The 21,166-nt window shown below is 36.8% G+C and overlaps 1 protein-coding gene across 1 annotated transcript in view; it reads left to right on the forward strand.

Annotated features, from left to right (window-relative positions):
* The window catches only part of LOC103907071 (triadin), a 100,805-nt gene that overhangs the window by 22,921 nt on the left and 56,718 nt on the right, over nucleotides 1-21,166 (forward strand). Inside the window, exons 2-3 of the mRNA XM_019474601.1 lie at nucleotides 7,305-7,514; nucleotides 14,937-14,978. Of these exons, the coding sequence (XP_019330146.1) occupies nucleotides 7,305-7,514; nucleotides 14,937-14,978 (252 nt within the window). The remainder of the gene's footprint in view (nucleotides 1-7,304; nucleotides 7,515-14,936; nucleotides 14,979-21,166) is intronic.

The following is a 21,166-nucleotide window of genomic DNA, read 5'->3' on the forward strand; positions in this document are numbered from 1 at the left end:
TGCTTAACCCCTGCCCTGCCAGAATACTTGCTCAGCATTTAGGGATATGAAGTAAAGGAAATTCCTGAGCCAGAGATTATGTCTTTGTATTCAAATGTCCCTTTTCCTTTCATGCAGTTGCCCAGCCCCTATTGTAATCTGGCTGTACATCATTGGAAATAATGAATTTTCTGTTCATAGAGTTATGGAGATTTTCTAATTAGTATTAGTTAAACTATTTTCTTCAGAGATTCTTTACTTTGGTTTTTTTCCACATAGAACATGGTAGTGTACTGTATCCTAAGAAACAGTCATTATTACAATCCCAAAATATATATCACACCTTAGAATACAGCATTAATAACTTCTAGTTTTCACCTCATAGTATTTATTAGTAGTAGTACTGCTATTAGTATTATTTACTGATACTGTATGAAGTACACATTTTCTTTGAACTAGATAATGAAAAGACTTGATAGGTTGTATATTTTATTCTACAAACTTCTTATTGAAACCAATGAGATCAAAAGATTGGTGTACATAATTTCTTGGAGAATGAATGGAAAAGATTAATACAATTTACTTCTTTAAATTATCAGATGCTCTCTATTGATCAAAAATAAAACTAATACAGATATAATAACAGAAAAGGAAATTAAAAAAGTACACAGCACCATATGTAATTATAAGTGCCTTTTCTGAATGCAATCGTTGCGTTAATTTTCATGCACCATCCTCGCCATATTCCATAACCTCTATTCTATTTCTTTTGTCATGTAGAATTGGTTGCTGCATAATCTCCAACATTTCATAAAGAATATTACATTTTTATAACTATCAGTCACCAATAAATCTGCAAATGTTCCCTCACAGACAGTCCCAGTCACAGCTTTCTAAGCCTTTAGTCTGCAGAAAGACTACCTTTTAATTTTGAGAAGTTTGCCAATATATACATGATATGCATTGAGAGGTTTTTCTCTTTGTGCTTTAATTACATAAACTGTAGAGCAACACTTCAGTACTCTGTGTGATGAATTTAGAAGTCTGTAAATTCTGGTATCAGTTGTGAAACTCCTTTTATATATTATTTCCTTTTAGTTATTCCAGTTGCATTCATTCATTCATTCATTCATTCATTCATTCATATGTATGGGGATGTAATATGATACAAAAGAAAAGAAATAGCTGAATGTCAGCCATCTCAAGAGAAGATTTATGCTGCAGCTCTAAATAAATTAGCTTTTCTTAAAATTGTCACATTTCTGCTCAACAGCTTGCAGAAGCTCCTTCATACTCAGAAGACCTACACTAGGTGTCCACCACCATTTCTGGGCTGAACTGTAGATCACTGCCCTACTCACAGAGCCTGTTGCAGGTAATGGTGAGAGAGAGGAGCTTTCAAAGATAAGCTGAATTTGCCTGTTTAAGTTGTCTTTCCCTGTTTCCATCTGCCTCTCTCTCAGTGTTAGGAAGAGTCTTGCCTTTATATTACCATGTATGTCCAATAGAAAATATGATCCATATTAGTGGATCTAACTAGTTTCCTAACCTATTGAAGGTTTCCAGGACTACAGATCCTCCACAGTAAGTGGTTTTAAATCCACTGTAATCACATGCTTTAGCAGCATTTGGAGGAGAGCAAAAGGTTTTGACAGTTGGACTCCTCTTGCTCTTCTTCCTCTGAGCTGTTCTGCACTCTGTTACTCACTGTCCGGTATCTGCATGTCTTGGCCTCTGGTGCTGGACAGAGAAGATGGTGGAGGCTCTCTGTTCAGGTGCGCACAGTGGGTTCTGAGGGTCTCTTTTCTCTCTGCTCTGCATTTTGTTCCCACATAAATGTACAAAGGAGGCAAAAAGCATGAGTGAACAGAAAACAGCAAAGAGTTTTCCACTCCCTGTGCCTATGGAAGTGCTGGGAGATTGGCTACGTGCTTATGATGAGGTAAAAGCTTTCTGGACAAAAGTCATTAGACCACTTCAGGAAAGAATATTGTTACTGATATTTTGTTGCAAGCTACTAACTATTAACCACAGCAGAAATTTTGTCTTTTCCTTTCCATTTGTATAAGCCAAGGGTGCAGAAACCACAGTAGAGAGATGAAAAGAGGAGGACGCCACAGTCAGGCATAAGTATCACCTGAACAACGGGCGTAGGTATAGTCTTTTCTCGTGGTAGAAAGCATTTTCCCCGCATGGGAAAAGAGTGATTATTGTGAGAGCAGAGGTCTGTAGACTCACTAAGCGTGATGTACTGGGCCTGAAAAGATGCAGCAGATTATCACATATCCATTGCCCAGCCCTTCACTGAAGGGTTCTAATCCCTTGTCCTCTTCTCCCTGCGGTACCCTCCTTACCGTAGGCTGAGACTCCTGCCTGCCTCATCGCAACAGTGGTGAATTGATAAGGTCACCAGGTTAAAGCCCAAGGCTCGGGCTGGTGCTTAACATACAGTGTCGATTTATACAGTCATTCTTTCTCTTTTCTGCTCCCTTAATTAGTATTTAAATATTCCAAGTGAAGTGGAATAGGTCGAACAGGAGTCATTAATAACCTGAATCCAGAATACTCTATAGCCTATTTATTGGAGTATTCATCTGGGGAGTGGAACAGACAAGTCAAAATCTACCAGCTCTCTCATTTAGAGCAGACTGCACTGAGGCTTCTCACATCCCAACTGAAGTGCCCTAGCAGCAATATTATTACTTAAAAGGGAACAACCTCTTTTTTTAGTAGCATGACTAGCCCTCTGCTTTTAACATAGCCAGTCTTAAAAAGGCATTTCACATTAAATATTTTACTTGATTTTATTTTTTTTGTGTGCTGTTGGCAGAAGAAGGACTGTAAGACATAAAATAACTATGAAATAACATAAATACAGAAAATTACTATCTTACGTTTGAATGAGCCTGAATGGAGTAAGGGTATTTTTTGTTTTGGTTTTTGTTTCTTGTTTTGTTTTGGTTTTCTTCTGAGGTAGTGGAAGGTATAGCTGCTGAACTGTAAAATCAAGTGCCCATCCTTAATCATGGACCTCTATGCTTATTATGCCTTAAGGAGTACTCAACTCACAAATACAAAGGGTATTTTATATAAGCTGCCAGGACTACAAGCTCACTCTGGACTCTGAAAGTCACACAGTGTTCTCCTCAAAGTTGTCACCAATTGTCAAGGTTTATTTATACTTATGAGACCTTATGGATCTTCAGATTGTATCCTAAGTGACAACTCTGAAACCAGAGGAATAGTAAAAGAACTCAGAGTTTTAGCTCTTTGGAATTTAGCAAATCAGTCTGTTGATGTAAAGGTGACGTTTGTGACCTGATAGGGTAGTTCTGTGTGCATGAGAAATTGTGATGTGGAGTCAGAGGTATATATCCCCGGAGTAATCTTTTTATAGAAATGTATATATAACTTTTTAAAGTTCCCATCCTCATTGAAAATCGATAGCAATCACAACCCAAAGTGCGAGGGGGCTCTAGCAGACATGTGGTGGTGGATTAAAATTGGATGGGTGAAATTGTAACAGCCTTCAGCTGCGCCCTCCACTCCTGTGACAGATGTTGCCTCCCCCAAAGCAGGGACAACTGATCTGCTCATGAATCTCCCGATCCACTGCAGTGTTCATCTAAAGTAAACTGACTTGGATTCTGATTGGCTGTATTACAGACAGTGAAATATTTCTTGGGAGAGAAAATGTGTATTATATGGGCAGCAAGGATGTCTGGAGAAGTTCAGGAATCTGATTTTAACTTGTTGCTGAATGACCCCTGTCAATAGTAAAAGTAAAACTCAATAGGCTCCATCAAGTGATTTCAGAGCAACAAAAATGCCTGTCATTCCCCCACTGGGCACCTGAAGCCCCACTGACCTCTTGGGCAGGAGCTCTGCTTAAGTTTGGCACTTTTCTGAGAAAAAGGAGAATTGCTGCTGGCTGAATTGATGGAAACATTGCCCATCTGTAGGTCCCCTCTTTCTCTACTGGTCTAGCTCTGTAAATAGCATCACTGCAGGTTTGGGGAGGAGTTTAACACCGGTAGGAGATGGACAAAAATGCACACAACACCTGGGCACTGCAAAGCAAGGAACAGGCAGAGAAAAGCATCAGGATAACACCATGGGTACTGCAATGACCGAGTGGTTGTAGGGGGGAGGGCAATCATCTTGGTGTTATTGCCTCTTTTTTTTGGAGTAATGAAATTACAATGGTATCAATATACAGTCCACCCCACATAAAATTATGTAGTAGCAAACAATTTCTTCCTCAGGAGTCCTCAGAGAAACTCCTCCAGCCAATTTGTTTATATTAGTAGTTAGGGACATAAAAATCTAATTTCTATTTTCAGTGGTTTAGGACATCCACCTGGGTTCTTCCAGGCAGTTCAGAAGTTACTGTCCTGTGGATGATGCCTGCCAGTCCTGTGAGGATGTCTCTGATATCATAAAGCATCTATAACAACACTAGAGACTTTTCTTAGGCACCTGAATCATACTGCAAGCACCTGCATTGGGAACCTCTAACAGTATAACAACATTTTTCTTAGCTTGACTTCCAGTCAAATTTGCGTCAATAGCTGTTCACTCCCACTTCAATGAATGTAATGGTGGTGATTTTATTGTATAACATCCTCAGTTTTTAAGGGGAAATCTGACTTGGCTACCTCAACAGCCAAAAGCATACAATAGATAACCTTCTAGCATACTTGAGCTTTGTCTCTGCAGTATTGCTCAGATGGATAAATTGTGGGAAACTATTTTCTTCACCAAAGAAGGCACATGGCAGTGAATTCAATATAGCAAATTCAAATAGTGAATTTGAAAAGTTAGGTATACTAAATAGGAAGGAACTGTTTTTACATAGCAACAGACCTACAGGAATGATCCTTTGAATGGTAATTACATGTATAAGTCTATATCTATATACACACATAGAGTTTTAATTGCTTGTATTATAACTGTGCAAATATGTGTCATTAGTATGTCCTTGGAGATATGCTGTGGTACTAATCAGATTTATCAAGATGAGACAGTATCTTTCTATTCTCTCTTACACATCATAAACTCTGACTGATATCTCCAAGGGAAAAAAATGCATAATGTGTCATTTATGACCTGTTGCATGCACAAATTACTTGCATTTTGTATGCAGTAGGATAACAACATGCTATTGATTTTGAATTTGACTTTAGGAAGCTGATCTTTATTGCTAGTTGTCACTTGGCAATTTTTTCCTCCTGCTGTGAAATGTTTGATCTAAAATTTATGTTTGGAGAAATGGAAGCAGTGATGGTTTTATAATATTAAAAAAAAAAAGTATAAATTCTACCCTAGTAGATAGACATTATTCATAAGCAGAATAAACATTCTATAAATAAGACTAAATTTCAAATAAGTAACAAAAAACATGTAATATGCCAATCTTGTTCTGCTTATACAACACTCCTGTAGCAGAGCAGCTTTCTGGGGCTTGAAGCAAGGCACTGATCAGTGTCAGGATGCTTGCGCAGAAGCAAGCTTAAAAGGTAGAGCTAAGGGAAGTACACACAAATGCAATGCATTACCTAATAAACAAAAGAAATGTAGAATAGTTCGGGTATGAATTTTAACACTCTACAGATATGACAGATTAACAGTTAGGGAACCTCTGATACCAAAATTGTCCTTCCCAGTTCTACCGATATATGTGAGATACATAAAGGTCATTTCAATATCACTTTAGAGTATTGTTCTCACTTTCTACAGAAAAAGGAACAAAACCAATATTCATTAGCATTAGGATTGGAAGACTTGTTATGCCATCTTTTTTTTTTTACGGACAAATATATGTATCTATGGGTAATATCAAGGATCTAATCCTTTCTTCATTTATTTCTTTAAGAATATCAATATAGTGATTCTTAAATAGAGGCTACATACATGTTGTGATGGCAAATATCTGAAAGTCTTCAACAGCGTTGTACCTTAGCTCTAGTGATAGTTTCCAAATGCATATTTACAATTTTCCATGTGAAAAGTGAAACTAAATCTGTTTATCTTTGTATAGAGCAGCTTTTCTTACTGTCACTTTTCTTACCTCCATCATCCTAGAAAACTATCATCTTTCTAGGTTGTATCAGCTGTGACAGAAGATAGGTGATCTCAGGGTGAGAGCAAAGGTATGAGCAAACCAGGCATCACCTGATTCCTTGACATTTCAGACATCTCTCTGGGCAAGGGTCCCTGAAATCACTGACATTAATTTAGGACAGTTGGTATCATCAACCAGACCGGGAACATATGTAACATATCTTTGAATATTTTAACAGTAGTTTACAAGCGGATATTGTAAACTAAGCTAAGTGGAGATACTGTGCTCTTCTACTGTTTTTGGCTGTGGAGTTATGAATATTTTTACTATTGTTATTGTATATACTGGAAAACAAACACCAACCAAGATTGTTTAGGTTATAACGTTCTTCTGTGAAGAAGAGTAATCTGAGAATTTTCAAATGTGGTCAGGTTTCAGTTAACTTAGTTTTGGTTTGTGTCCAGAATTAACATTTCTTAATACCCCAGGAAGAAGTAGATTAAGTCACTACTGTTAACTGTCCATTAAACAGTTAATGTGTGTTAACTGTTGACTTAGCTAACGTACGTACTCACCTTCCTACCACCTTTCTAGTACCAAACCTATGCTTTCTGGAATTAAGTCTGCTTTGACACTGTAACTCTTGTTTCTTAGGAGATTATTTCATTAAGTGAAAAATGCCACAAACAAAAGTATTTAAAAATCAGCTACAAGAGTCTTTGCAACTTGTAAGGATACTGGGCATGTAAATAATTTGTGTTTCTGTTAGATGAAATGGACTATGTAGGTTCCTATTGCCATTGATACATGTCCTTGACAGCAGAATTTCAGCCAAACTTCGAGTGGCATAGACGTATTAGCTCCATTACAGTCAATGGAAGTACACTTAATCACATCACCTGAGAATCTGGCCTACAGCCCGTAACAAGACAATCCTTTGGAGAGTAATAATATTTTATTCTTTCATCAATCACTCTCCTAGGTCTGTAGCTATTCATGGCAGACTAAAAAATGTCATATTATAATCAAAAAGGCTGGTCGTGGCTATTTCACCGTGTTTGCTCCCAAATTAAGTTTACTAAAAGTCACCCCAGTTCAGGAAAAACTCCTTCCAGAAAGCACAAGAGCCTGTCTTTAATAATGCAATATTTACATTTATTTTAAATATTCTGATTACAGAGCGATTTCAAAACATTCATATTCTTGATTTTTAGGCTCTAAATGTTACATTCTATTTCCTCTGCTTTGACTATTTGCCTAGGACGTATGTCTACAACCACGACAATAATAGATGGTAAGAACGGATCTGTTCCCTCACCATCCATGAAAGTGGGCAAGAAATCAGTTACAGAAGACCTCGTGACAACGTTCAGCTCACCAGCAGCATGGCTTCTTGTTGTTGCTCTGATTGTAACCTGGTCAGCAGTAGCTATTGTAATGTTTGACTTGGTGGATTACAAAGCCTTTGCAGGTAAAATTCAGCATATTCTGTTTGACATCTTGTATATTAATATTTAAAAAATTATTAAGGAGTGTCTATTATGTAAATATGCATGTCACCTTCTTGGAGGAGATACTGTGAGTAATGTCAGAACATATTAGTTTACACTTCATACATCTTTATAATTTAAATCTCTCCATTTTGCAGCCCATCCTCATCCTGGAAAATGTGTATGTTGACAGTAATATAATATGTATATGAGCACGTGTGGTCAGATTTCTGTTTTGCAATTTCTATATAAAATTATTTCAAGAAAAATAAAATTAATTATTAATTCACATTTTCTGAAATATATTTTAAAATCTTTCATAGTTGTCTTGGGTATTCTGACATCTGCTTATACAGTTCAATGACAAGAAATATGCAAAAGATCATTTATAAACTCTAACTCTAAATTCATCTTCAAAAACCACAAGCACAGAGGACCAGATTCTTAACATTAGCTAAGTCACACCCTTATCTTCAATAAGGCAATAATTCTAGCCCAGGTTAAAACTGGGCAAACTGACTGAACAAGATCAAGTTCTGGGGTACATGTTGGTTACTGAGGGCAAAGACGAAAATGAAGGCATGTGTGTCTAGTACAAGGACTGTGATTGTGGGAAGAAAGAATGGTGAATAAAAATTACTTCATTGCTACTTGATTTTTATGTTGAGTAATGGGAAGAAAAGAATGGTGAATAGAAATTACTTCATTGCTACTTGATTTTTATGCCTTGTATCTGACAATGATATATATGGAAAATAAAATAAACTAATTATCTATGTTTATAAAGGGGGCATAGTGTTCAGCAAGCCACTTTGGCAGAAAAATTTTTGTGAGGTAAACAGGCTGTAACGACTGGGAAACACGTAAGTGAAACAGAAAACAAATTATTAAGGTCCTTTTCTTTCTTAAATAAGAGCTCCAGCTCTAAAGGCATCACATTTGTCACAATAATTAACTAGGAATTGAAACTCAGACTTCAGCCTTTTAATTCAAAACAAATTGAGTTGATGTTTCAAAGTTAATTTCCTAGACTTTATTAGTTTACTGATAAATCCATAGATTTTTGTCCTGCTATATATCAATATTGACCTCAAGATTTACTTAAAAAGCTTTTGAGACATAGATAGAGCTTGAAAGAAACGGCTGAATCCTGGATCAATGGATGCCATAGAAGCTTGAAATGTGGAGAAAACGTATCACAAACTCCTGTTAAGTTTTTTGCTTCTCATTTGCCCTTGTTTTCAGAAGAAATTAACTTCAGGCACAGCAAAACATAAAGTTCCTTTTGAGCGATCCTCCCAAAACAGGCATCAGACTTTAATTTGGACACAATACACTTGATCTTACAACATAGATGTAAACCAAGAGGGAGAAACCACCATATTCTGCTTTTATTTTTCCATATTAACTATTAATCAATCAATCACCCAGTCAAGTTCTTAATATGTTTTCAATAAGCAGTCAGGAACCAGCACATAACTCAGGCAAAACTCCTAAACTAAGCGATTCCTGAACTGGCTGTCAGCTCATGCATGCTCAATGTACTAGTCAGGGAAATGTTAAGCAATGAGAATCTGTATTTGTACTGGAGACCGAAGGAAACTTTCTAAGCAGATGGAAATCTGATGTTCGTGTTGTATTGGTTAAATAAGCTTAAATCCCAAAGGTGTTGATGGAAACTGACATTTTCAGACCAGGCTGTAGAAATGAAAACATGTAAAATTTAATCTGCAAGGTGAGTTTGTATTTTGTGGAGATCTCTGAGAGATGATACTTTAGTTTTTGAGTTCATGAGTTTGTTTCTTTTCCTTCCCAAAGATATTTCTCTTCCTAAGTGATTAATTAAGCCAGCATTTAAATCAGGTCTTAATGGTGAAATGTTAAGACAAGGAACTGCCGTGCTCCTTCAGACCAGGATTTATTAGACTGTTTGCTATATTTACATAAATATAACAACGGCTACATAGCTCTTATCATGACCCCTGGGTTTCAACTCCTGAGTTCCTACTCAGTCTGATTTTTCCAGGTGAAACTCACTGATTTATAAAAATTCCATCCAAATAGCTGAAGATTTTACATATGACCACCTGACTGGCATTATTGATACTAGAATGATTTTCACCCTCTGACAGTTTGGCCCTTTGCCTCCAGTGGAGGTAATGCCGTCTTTTCATACAAAAAGTAGAATCGGGAGCATATTTTTATATGACTCCTTAAATCTAATACCCAGTGATATTTTCTCTTGGGTTTGACACTGCTCTTCGAACAAGCAGAACTGCATAAAAAAAGTTAATAGTTATTTTCAGGACTGTAAGTTTAATTTTGCAAGCATGATTAAAATTAATTTCCTAGTTTTTAAATGTAAATGAAAGATGCCAAAGAAATTATATTCAACTGTATATTTTTTAATCTATAAAACACAGAATATTCAGTGTATTTTTTCCTTAAATAACACTTGCTTTTCATAAGTGAGTGCATTCAATTTCTTTCCCATTTCTTTACCTGAAGTTCCATGAAGTTCAAGTTTAGAAAGTATGTATAGCATATGAATGAGGCAAGCTGAGAGAGCTGAACTTAGTCTAGAGAAGAGGAAACTGAGGGGTGACCGAAAAGCAGCCTGCAGCTTTTTGAAGGACAGTTACAGAGATGACAGATGACAAACAGTTACCAAGATGATGTCCTTGTTGTATGAGGTAATATAACAAGGGGAATATGGACAGAAATTGCTGCCTGAGAGGTTCGTGTTGAACACTGAGGGGCGGGGGGGAAAGTCTTTACCAGGAGGGCAGTACAGCACTGAAACAGGTTGCTGAGAGGGGCTGTGGATTCTCCATCCTTGGTAGTGTTCAAGATTTGGCCAGATGGCCATGGCTGGCCAGATCCAGTGTTGGCAACAGTCCCTTACTGAGAAGGATTGCACTAGATGAACTCTAGAGATGCCTACTGATCAACAGCTGCGTGATTGCAAGATTTCATTAAAACATCTGTTAGAATCACACAAGGTATTTAGAAAGCACCTAGCCAGAGATCTTAGTGGAGACACAAAGATAACTAAGGGGAAGATTCTCCCATCCTCGCATACGGGAAGTGGATCTATGGACCTTTGTAGTCAAGATTTCATTCACTCATTCGTACAGTTAATCCTGTTGATTTTCGTGCAGGTGTTTCACACTGATTCCTAGTGGGATGACTTAAAAGCATACTGTGCTCATCTGCAGAGCTAGCCCTTTGCCAGATTTGCAGGAAGCAAGGACCTGAGCTGGGAGAGCTCTGGGAGAGCTGGGTAAAAAGTGCCACATACCTCCACACTGGGGCCGTCTCTGACCTACGGGCTCCCACCAGAGACTTCCACTGTGTTTCTGTGCCAGAAGTGACCGTCTCCATAGCAGAGCCACTAGTAGTGACTATTTCTGCACAAGAAAACAGAGGCAGGCTGACGTAGTAAACCAGGCTGGGAACTGTGTGGCTGAGGAATATACACAGATTTGTTCCTCCTGATTACAGTACAGAGCTGCTAGCCTCTGGCCAATAAAGGAAGCGTAATGCCCTAAATTATGAGTTCACCTGGATTACACAGAGATTCATGGAGCTCAGTAGAAACACAACACATCAGCAGAGTAGGAATTATTTTAGACTTGAACTCAAGCATTGTTTTCCTATTCCAGCAATTAACAATTTTGCTCTCGCTATCTTATAGGCAAATAATTCCAAAAAGACATAAAGTATTGGTAGATGTATTTTAGCTCTTATGTATTCTTTTATCAGTATAAACTTCACATTGCCTCTATGATTACAGAGTGCCAACCCATAAGTTTTGTTTCTTGATTACTATGGTTTCATGTTCTTTTAGAAGTAAACTATCAAGTTTGGGAATTTTGACAACTTATGTAAGATGAAGTTTGTCCCAGAAGTAACTACATGAAAATGAGGTGTTTGGTTTCATCCTAAAATAGATGTGGTTAATTACATTTTTGGGGGCCCTCTGTCGTCAGTATTTGAAAAGGAGCCTTTTGAACTGAGGGAGGCTGAGGGAGGGTAACACTTAGGTTTTAGGGAGCTGAAGTTAGATGACATGAATTCAAGTTCCACTCACAGAAAGATTTAAGAATATTTTGTGTAATTTTACACATCCGGAACATGACTACTGTAAATTCTATAGTACTCTGTAGTATTCAGGAGGTGCTGGTTATGATATAAAACATTGCAGGAGGACCTTGTGTTATGGGGTGCACATGTAAAGCTGTGCCTTCTTGGTGGTTATGTGTCAGTTTGTTCAGAGGTTAGAACAGAGATGGGATTTGCAAGTCAGCTTTGGCAGTGGAATTTGCAGAAAGCGTGAGCCGAGAATTAGATCAGTGCTAAAATATTCGCCCCTGTTCTATCTACCCAGAAGGAGGAAATTAAATTTTGCAGTGTTTCGCTTTAGTGTGTTTTGTTCATTCCTTTGAGGAAAGAAATGAAAGCTTGCATTCCTATCATGTTGTATTGTACAACTATAAACATGACTGAAATATTTCTAATGTGCTACGAAGGTGACATGCATTACAAAAGCCTGAGATAAGAAACTATGAATCCCATGCAGTATGTAGTGTGTATGAATATGCAATAAGTAACATACTGCTTTGGAAGATCTCTAATACATTCTCAGAATTTTCAGGAATACAGAAAAAAGATTCATTTTGGTTTGATGTGTGCTTTGCAGCAGTTTGTTATTACTACTATCCTTTGTGTTAGAAAATACACCTTGCTAATTGGCCTTATAATTCATGAATGTATTTCATGCATTTCTTGTACACATAACTGGATTATATATTTTAATTGGTAAATGTAACTAAATAATTTAAGATTATTTTAGTCCTAAAGATTGATTGCCCAGGAATGGGCTAATGGGTTAATAAAGTGTTCAGAATTCCCTGCCATCTCTTTGACCAATTACAGCTAATTAACACCACCCTAATTTCAGCTCCAGAGTGTTCAGTATTCAGAGTAAATTGATAGTGATTTAGCCAGTCACCTAAAGACCAGACTAAATCAAACCTAATGAAACCTCACCAAATCTATGAAACCCAAAACTACCCACAAAATAATCTAAGTGCAAATGCACTAATGCAGAAACATCAGCCTGCCTCTGTTTTCTTGCAGTCAGTCCTGTGCAGAACAGTCACTACTAGCGGCTCTGCTATGGAGATGGTCATTTCTGGCACAGAAACATAGTTCTGTGTGTGTGCTACATTTGCACTTAGATTATTTTGTGGATAGCTTGTGGTGAGCTTGCCACCTTATTGTGACTGCTTTCATAAAAGAAAAAAGAGCAGGCTTTTTGTTGTGGGTAATTCAGTTTGCTCATCCATAAAGAGGCTTTTTAGAGACCTGCAGCAAAAGCGGATCTCTGTGGAGGTAATGCATGTCAATGACAGGAATAAGGAGCAAACAGGGCATGGAGGCATGGAGCTCCCAGCTCCACAAGATGCATCAGGGATTCCAGTCAGATGTTCTATTTAATGCTTTTTTTTTTTTTTATTTAATGGCAAAATATCTGGCCAAATTGTGGGGTCTCCCACATCAGCTTCTGACTAACACACTCTGAAGTCACCGTTTCCCTGCCTTAGCTTGTGGTCACTTCTATTACTGTCTTGTAGCCACAGAAAGCTTTTGGCTGGCCCTGGGTAGTCAGGATGATATACCTATTAATATTCTCCAGTAGAGGAAAACAAACAAAGAATTAGGAACCATATATTCACATGAACATCTGTATTTTGGAGAAAAAAGACACACTAAGTAAAGAACAGGACTCCAAACAACTTGTACTGTATAATTGACACATGGACATTTTTTGCCTCAGTCTCCTGCATGATAAAACTGTAAGGTGCAAAACCTGTTAGGCGCAGAGTGTTTGTTTCATTGTTAAGAGAAATGGAAGTCAGCAAAATACAGCTATTCTACTGGGTTTATTTTCTTTTTCTTTTTTTTTTCTTTTTTTTGTGAGATAATCATTATTAGGAATATGTACATCCATTTTTCTCCTGGAATGTCATCACACTGTAGTCATTCTCTTGGGCTTGTGTTCACTGGAAACTTTTAAGAACTGCAAAAAGAAGAGTGTACTTATATTTACTCTTGTATTTTATGACAATATATCCACCAGTATTAAAACTGATAATACCTTTGCACTTATTCAGGAAAAATAATGAACTTCTGGCTTAGTTTAAAGCACTAGCAAACCTAATGGAACAAATCATTTTGTCTCTTGGTGCAAGAGGTGCTTCACAGTCTCACCAAATTGAAATAATTGGTAAAAGATTTCCATTCATGCAAAACGCTAGACAAATCTCCCACAGAACAAAGGAGTGGGATTTAAAAAAAAAGTGTGGCTCTCGCTGTGCTCACCTTGGAGCTTATCAAAACAGTGCTATAGCCTTTTGAAATACAATTTTTACTGTATTTACAGGTGTCAATCCAGAGCATGAGTAAACAGCTTACCCATTTCAAAGTTCTTAATGAAATTCTTAACTGAATTATACGGGACTTCCACAAATGTACCCAAAACCTACAAAATAATCTTTGTCACTGTCTTCCATAATGATAAAAAAAATTAAAGGGATTTAAACCCAATTCCAGTTTAAAGAAGGGCTGCCCAGATGACATCTTATTTCCCGTGTTTCACTCTGCAGCAAATCTTATAACAGCTGAGTTATAAACCCTTAGAGAACAAGTTTATACTGGAAAGAATGACAGTTTATGAAGTACTGCAGTGCTGCAAGTACTGTGTTCATCCTAAATGGTCTAGCATATACAAGAAGATAAATTGTGATAGATCAAAATTCATGAGGTCGTGAAGTTGAAAATATGAAATTTCAGAAACTGACTTAATGAATAGGGAAGGATCTAAGAAGAGAAATAAGTCTTAAATGCATTTCATGGGATACAAAACACAAACCAAATTTCCAGCCCATAATGGTATCTGTGAAATTTCTAATTTTAAACAAACAAACAAAACCGGTAATTCATTTCAGTAACAATTGCAGTAATGTAATTCTTCGGTTATTTGCTGTTGAAGAAATCAAAATAATTCAACTAGAATCAACTATATGTAATATATTCTTTTCAACAATAGAATATGTTTGTAACTTGTGAAAATACCTGTGCCTTATTTAACCATGTTTTTACATTGCTTTGATTCATACTGTATTATCTCACACCTACAGCATATTGTTTTTCTTTGTAATGAACTCCAATTTCTGCTTCATAACAGCAGCCCCGCAGAGAAGAAGTAACTCCTCACTTCACTCCTTAACTGCTTCCTTTAGTCAAGCGACAGCTGAGGATGTTCATTATTGCTAACAGTGTTTCTTCCTTTTTTTTATTGGCCTTTCTGGGGTTCATCCTGTTGCCATCCGCTATAGCCACCTATTCACAACATTGCGATGATCCCTGTTTACCACCTGGTAAAGACGTTCTGCCTGCAGTGTTCTGAATACGTGTGTGCGCGTGCGGTCTGCTGGCCGGCGATAACAAAGCATGGGCACGAGCAGGGTGCCAGGACGCGGCAGCACTGCTTCTCTGCTAACCCCCAAATCTGGCTGGCTGGGGCTGCAAAGTTCATTGCAATAGCCTCCTCCCGATTTTCACATCATGCTTGAAATAGATCTGTCAGCTAAGAGACGCCCTCAGTCAGGAGATTCCCAGGAAATGGTGGCAAGCTGAGAGACAGTCATTTTACCCTCATAAATGCCCTTTAAAAATGCCATTGTACAATTATTTAACAGCACTGCCTTTTTAATCTGAAGTTAAGATCTGTGTTCTTCGTCAGAAAATTGAATCCTTAGAATGAGAAAAAATAAAGCTTCAAATTATTTCAGATAAAATGTCTGGCTGTTTCAGAAAACACCACCTAATTAGTGTCTGATCCGTCAAATCAGAAGCCTTTCAGCTGATATCAAATCAAGTCACATAAATTACATGTAAGGCCCATCCTAAACCTACATTCCTGTCCATGTGTATAGCTATATCAAAAGTACCTGAAATTACTTGATACTTTGTGACACTTTGTGAATTTCTTTCTAAACTTTGGCAAGTAGGTTCTAGTTATAACTGCTTTGTTCTCATTTTGGGTAAAATGCCTTTTTTCACTTTCAGGTGAGGTTTTCTCTATGGACTTGACCTCAATATAACTATCTAAAATTATTTATCTATAATTAGATTATCTATCTGTAATTAGAAAGAGCCAGGGAAGATTTATACTATATAGTCTTCGTATTTACAATTTAAGAACCTATAAAATGGAAATTACTGGTAATGTTGAGTCTGAGTTTTCTTTGGCATTGTTTTTGTACTTATAATTCAATATATTTGTAATTCAAAATTAAATTATTATCTTTATACTTATAATTCAATGATACTCACCAGAGCTTGTCCTGAAGCTTAGTGCTGTAAGCTTCAAAAATGTTTGTTGATAAAAATGTTAGTCTATGAAATAAGAGATAAGACCTAAGGACACCTGTGCTGATAAACTAGAATATTAATAATGGAAGACTTTATCTGTATATGGAGTTTTATATGTTAGATACTACATTCCAGAAGACCACAGAGTAGAAACAAACTCCTAATAATAATAACAAACCTTAAAAACAATATAAACTTCAAATTAAAATACAGGTCTCTTTATAAGAGAATATTTTGCTAAAACTAGGATATATTTTATTATCACAAACTAGTGTTAGCCTTTCGTATTTTATCAAACATGACAGAAATTCTGTTTTCATCAGCTGTAGCTTGTCAGTATCAATGAATTAAATTATACCTCATAGATCAATCTTTACACTAGATAATTATCATCATTTGTAATTTAATTACATTCAATTCACGGGAGTCAAAATATGTAATTGATGAAAATCCAACAATTATTAAGTAATTCATTGCAATTCATTAAAAAAACCCCACTTTAAAATAGGTTGAACTCTGAGTATATATTTAACTATTTGACAAGCAAAAAAGATTGATAGGAGACTACATTCGTGGCAGAGTTATTAAGACGGGAATAATGACTGAAATTATTTGCGCAGATAAATCAATTAGTCACTTTTTGTTGTGCACTTCACAGGAATAAATGACACAGACCATGAAACATAACCAAATTTGCTTGAGGCGCTACAGCAAATCATACCATGTGATTAATCAATTCTTATTTCCAAAAGCCACTGTTAGAGGACCCCTTATCAGTCCTGATGAAAAAAAAAGAGGTTTCTTCTGTTCACAAAATACCACAATTTTACTGAAGTTGAAGTGAGTTTGTCACTTTATGAAAATTATCTTCTGTCCCAAGAACGTACGTAATGCTGATTGAAGGACTTTGGAAGTCTGTCATTGGTTGATTTCAAAGAGCTGTGTTAAGTGTGAGTTATTAATTACCATTAAAGGTATGAAATCTATTTTCAAATCAATTGGGGTTAAAATTGTGAGCCAAGGAGAGTTCAAAACTGAAGAAATTAGTTGGTCAGAATTCTTGTTCTCACATTTTGAATCAAATTACTGTTTCTGTACTAATAATGCTGGAGAGCTACAAAGAATTGTAGCAGTTTAATTTTTTTATAATGATCATGAAAGCCGGTTTCAAAACACATAGGGAGTTTTCAGAAGTATTTAATACTTACAACACATCTGAAATTATTTCTTAAAGAATTATTTTAACTGCATTTGCATGTTTAGTAAAGAAAATCCAAACAAGCTTCCAAATTTTCTTGCAGGTATCTGCAACAGGTAACAAACATTCTCCAATCAAATTCAGTTGAGTTTTCCTACAATAAGGTTTTGCTCAAAGGTAGTATACAAAGTCCTTCAGTTTGACTGGGATTCTTTCTCTGTCAGCTTTAACTCTTCTGAATTTCAACATTTGCCAGAAAGTTATAGAATTAAAATTTTGAAGTTCCCACTGAAGAAAAAAAAAAAGGCAAAACTGTTTATTCTCATAGCAGTGAAAGTGCCAGCACAAGTAGAGCTGAACTTTTACGGAACTGAAAAACATCTCTTATACTGTACCAAGTAATAAAAGACCATGACAAAATAAAACGTTATAGCAAAGCATTGTTGGTGGTACCGGTGCTGTTTTGGAATGCAAGTAATTTGTCAAGGTGAATAGTCGTGTTGACCTGGAATTAATTATGAATGTAAAGTTACAAATCTAAGCGCTTAGCCAAAGTGTACAATGACAAGAAGGATTTAAATATGAAACAGCACCACTAGTAGGATCCATGTCACATACCTCAGTCATACGAAAATAAGGTGTCATGTCCATGCTAATTTTTCAGGCTTCCTTTCCTTCCTAGTCAATGAAAAGGGATGGGCATCTTTGGAAATTAATTCATATAACCCCAAAAAAGGTGTCAGAGGAAGGCGAGAGACTTGCCTTCTGAAGGTCACAATGTGTCTTTCTGCATTGGCTTTTGAGGGAGTCTAAAAACCACCAGGGATTCAACACCTGGCTTTCAGGTACATTTGGCTAGATAAGATAATCTGAACTTAAGATGTGATTAAATGAAATTACATACTGTTAACAAGAAGTCTTCAATATTAATTGCATGTTTCATCCCTGAGCTTAACGTACTGAGTAACCATTTGCTTCCTTTCCCCTTCTTCCTCCTTCGACAGACATTTAGTATTTTTCTACTACATTATCTAAGAGGAACAATTGGCTCAGTCCCTGTTTACAAGTTCAGCAAAAGGTAGAACTTCACAGCCTGTATCTATCTGAGAAATACTCTGTATTCATAAAGGCTCTTTACAGTTTAAATTCAATATCCTGCCCCTGCTACTCCCAGCACAATAGATGATATATGATATATCATGTCATATATTAATTATTCTTTATAGTTATAGATTCATTACAAATTATATATTGCATCCTATATAACATATGCTAGCAAGAGAAGTATATTGTGAGCTTAGTTTTAAAATAATCTGTGTTCTAAGGTCTGTCAAGAAATGAAAAAGTCGGACAGAAGACAACTAATCCAGTCTGAATGTGTTGAGTCCAAGACTATTCTAAAAAAATTCATCATACTGTACCCTTGCTGGATATATGTAAATAAAAAAAAAATCTAAATTACATGAAAATATCAAGCTCAAACTTTGTTATGAAAATCTGCATTCTCTCAGCTTCACTCTTGAAGCAAGAGTATGCAAATCCTCTGGAAACGGTTATCTTTCTTTGCACGTGTGTGTGAGGCAAATGGCATCTTTCTTTCTACCTGTTACCCCCTGAATTGCTTTATTTCCTTTGTTTCTTGTGTGTTTTGTTCTACTAGGGAAAGAACCTGCTATTGTCAAAGTTGTGGGGAGAGCTAAAAGCGTGGATTTGATCAGCAGTAATTTTCACTTCAGCATTACCTGGTGTGGTGTTCTTAAGCATTTTAGGACACATCGTTACCGTTAGCACTACTTTTTAAAAATGTAGGAAATACAACAAAAGTTAAACAGAAGATCTATGCACAAGGAGACAACTTTCCAGGCCTGTGTCACTTGCATCAGACCGCAAGTGGATCTCACAGTATCTGTTTGTATACAAAATTTAATTTTGCAAAGACCACTAAAGTGTCCTCTACATAGCCCCAGACAGATTTTTCTAAACTTTTTACGTTAAATGGGATTTGCAACTTGGTACTGTTAGTGTAGGCGTGACTGGAGAATTTCACCTCTGGACACTTAGAACTTCTAATCCCTTTTCAGAGTTTGCTATGAAGATGTTAAGAATTAAAGACCAGGATATGACGTTGAGGACTCTGATTCATCAGCAAAGATGGCTTGCCTTGGGGTGGTTGGAATAATTTCCTCTGCTCTTGATGTTGTTCTTCTCTGAGCATTTCCCTTGCCTGCCCAGGGGGACAGATCTGCTCCCTGTGAAGCAGTTCTTGAACTGCTAGTTGATAGACCAGTATATTAAAATAAATTGACACCAATTCTTGTTCGGTTTACAGCTGTAGTTCCTGTGGCTGTAAAAGCCTCTGGCTGTAAAAGCAACTGAATCATCCCTAAGCAACCGGTGGGTAAAGGGTAGGTGGATAGCCAAAGTGGAAATCAAGGCAGCTGTCTGAAGTTAAACCACCCCTGCTTGTGAATCAAATCCTCAGTTATGCTAAGACCCCTCTGGCTATGTCCATTCTATTAGTCCACTTGGACTCCTTAGCACCTCTAGATTAGAATAAAGTGCAAATGACATCAGGGGTCAGGTTGCAGATTTACTTTCTAAAGGCCTAAATATAGGTATTCATTCTCCTGGTAAACACTTGAGAAGAGCATTTGTGACAAATCAGTTGAAAAAATAAAATCTCTACATCTCAATGCATGAGGCCAATGCAAATAAATAAATGCCTTGTGATAAGCAAAGAAAATATTCCCTGTTATACTACTCAATCTTTCTGAATACAATAGTGCACACAATAGTACACTAAATGAAGAGATCATGAATAGTTCTTTGCAATTATGTCATTTCATCATGGCACAGGATTAATTGATTTGATGTGCCTGATTGTTCAGTAGCATATATCTATATAATACAATCTCCAAAAAGCATTAACCAAAATATTTCTTTGGTCTACATTATTAATAAGCAGATACAAAATAATAGAAAATCAGCCTTGTCTTTTCTGTTTCAGATTAATTAATTAGAAATAAAAGGAATTATTTAGTGATACATTCATATTTCAAATAAAGTAACTTTCATTACAGCACTTTTAGAAAATAACTGTTCATACTGCTGCCATCAAAGAAGCTGCTTCAAGCCTGCACTTTGCCTGTCTTTGCAACCTGCAAGTCCATGTGAGACTACTTCTGATTACTGCTAAGATTTGGCTTGTGAGTCAGAACACTGCAGCCAGAAGTAGTTCTGAAGAGACTTGTATTTAACTTCCTACTAAAATGTTTGCATACAGAAAGATAGTGGTAAACAGAGATATGGTTCCTATCTTGACCCTGTTAAATTCAGTATATACATTTCTATTGAAACTCCTAGGAACAAGACTAGGCCAACGTCTCAGATTGTATTTATGATCTACCTTCAATTGTCTACATTTGTATGAAAGCTTCACACAGATAGGGCAATCATTCAGTCTGCCATTTCAAGTACAGTGGACAGTAACATGGACTGAATGAGAGCGGTCCCTCTTCCTAAGCAGTGTTTGGTACAGATTTCAAGAAAATAAAAGTCTACTGGAGAGAAAGGTCAGAAGAAATACTCTGTCAGAGGCCAGAAAGTTCCTCTGAAATACTATGTCAGCATAAACAGGGTAGGGAGAAATCTGGTGAAATCACAATTGGAAAAGCCTTTAAGGGAATACTTGTATTACCCACCGAAGGTTGCTCTCCCTGGGTGTGGATGCAGCAGGGAGCAGGGGCCTCACTTCCATTAGAGGTCCCAGGAAGGTGGAGCACATTAAACTGCACAGCTTGCTTGTTTGCCAGCTTACTTGCCTACAGGAGCACTAAGACAAGAACTAGTTAAGTATGTAGATGTGCACAAGCGTATGTGAAAGAAACTCTAGAAAAGTTGTAAGAGAAGAACCAGATACACAGGAGTATGCGTTTGACAGTAGCTGTCTCTGTGTCACAATTTGGACTTTGCATTCCCCTTCATTCTGGACTC

This window comes from Aptenodytes forsteri, unplaced genomic scaffold (genome assembly GCF_000699145.1).
Source record: "Aptenodytes forsteri isolate BGI_AS27 unplaced genomic scaffold, ASM69914v1 Scaffold217, whole genome shotgun sequence".
Lineage (NCBI taxonomy): Eukaryota > Metazoa > Chordata > Aves > Sphenisciformes > Spheniscidae > Aptenodytes > Aptenodytes forsteri.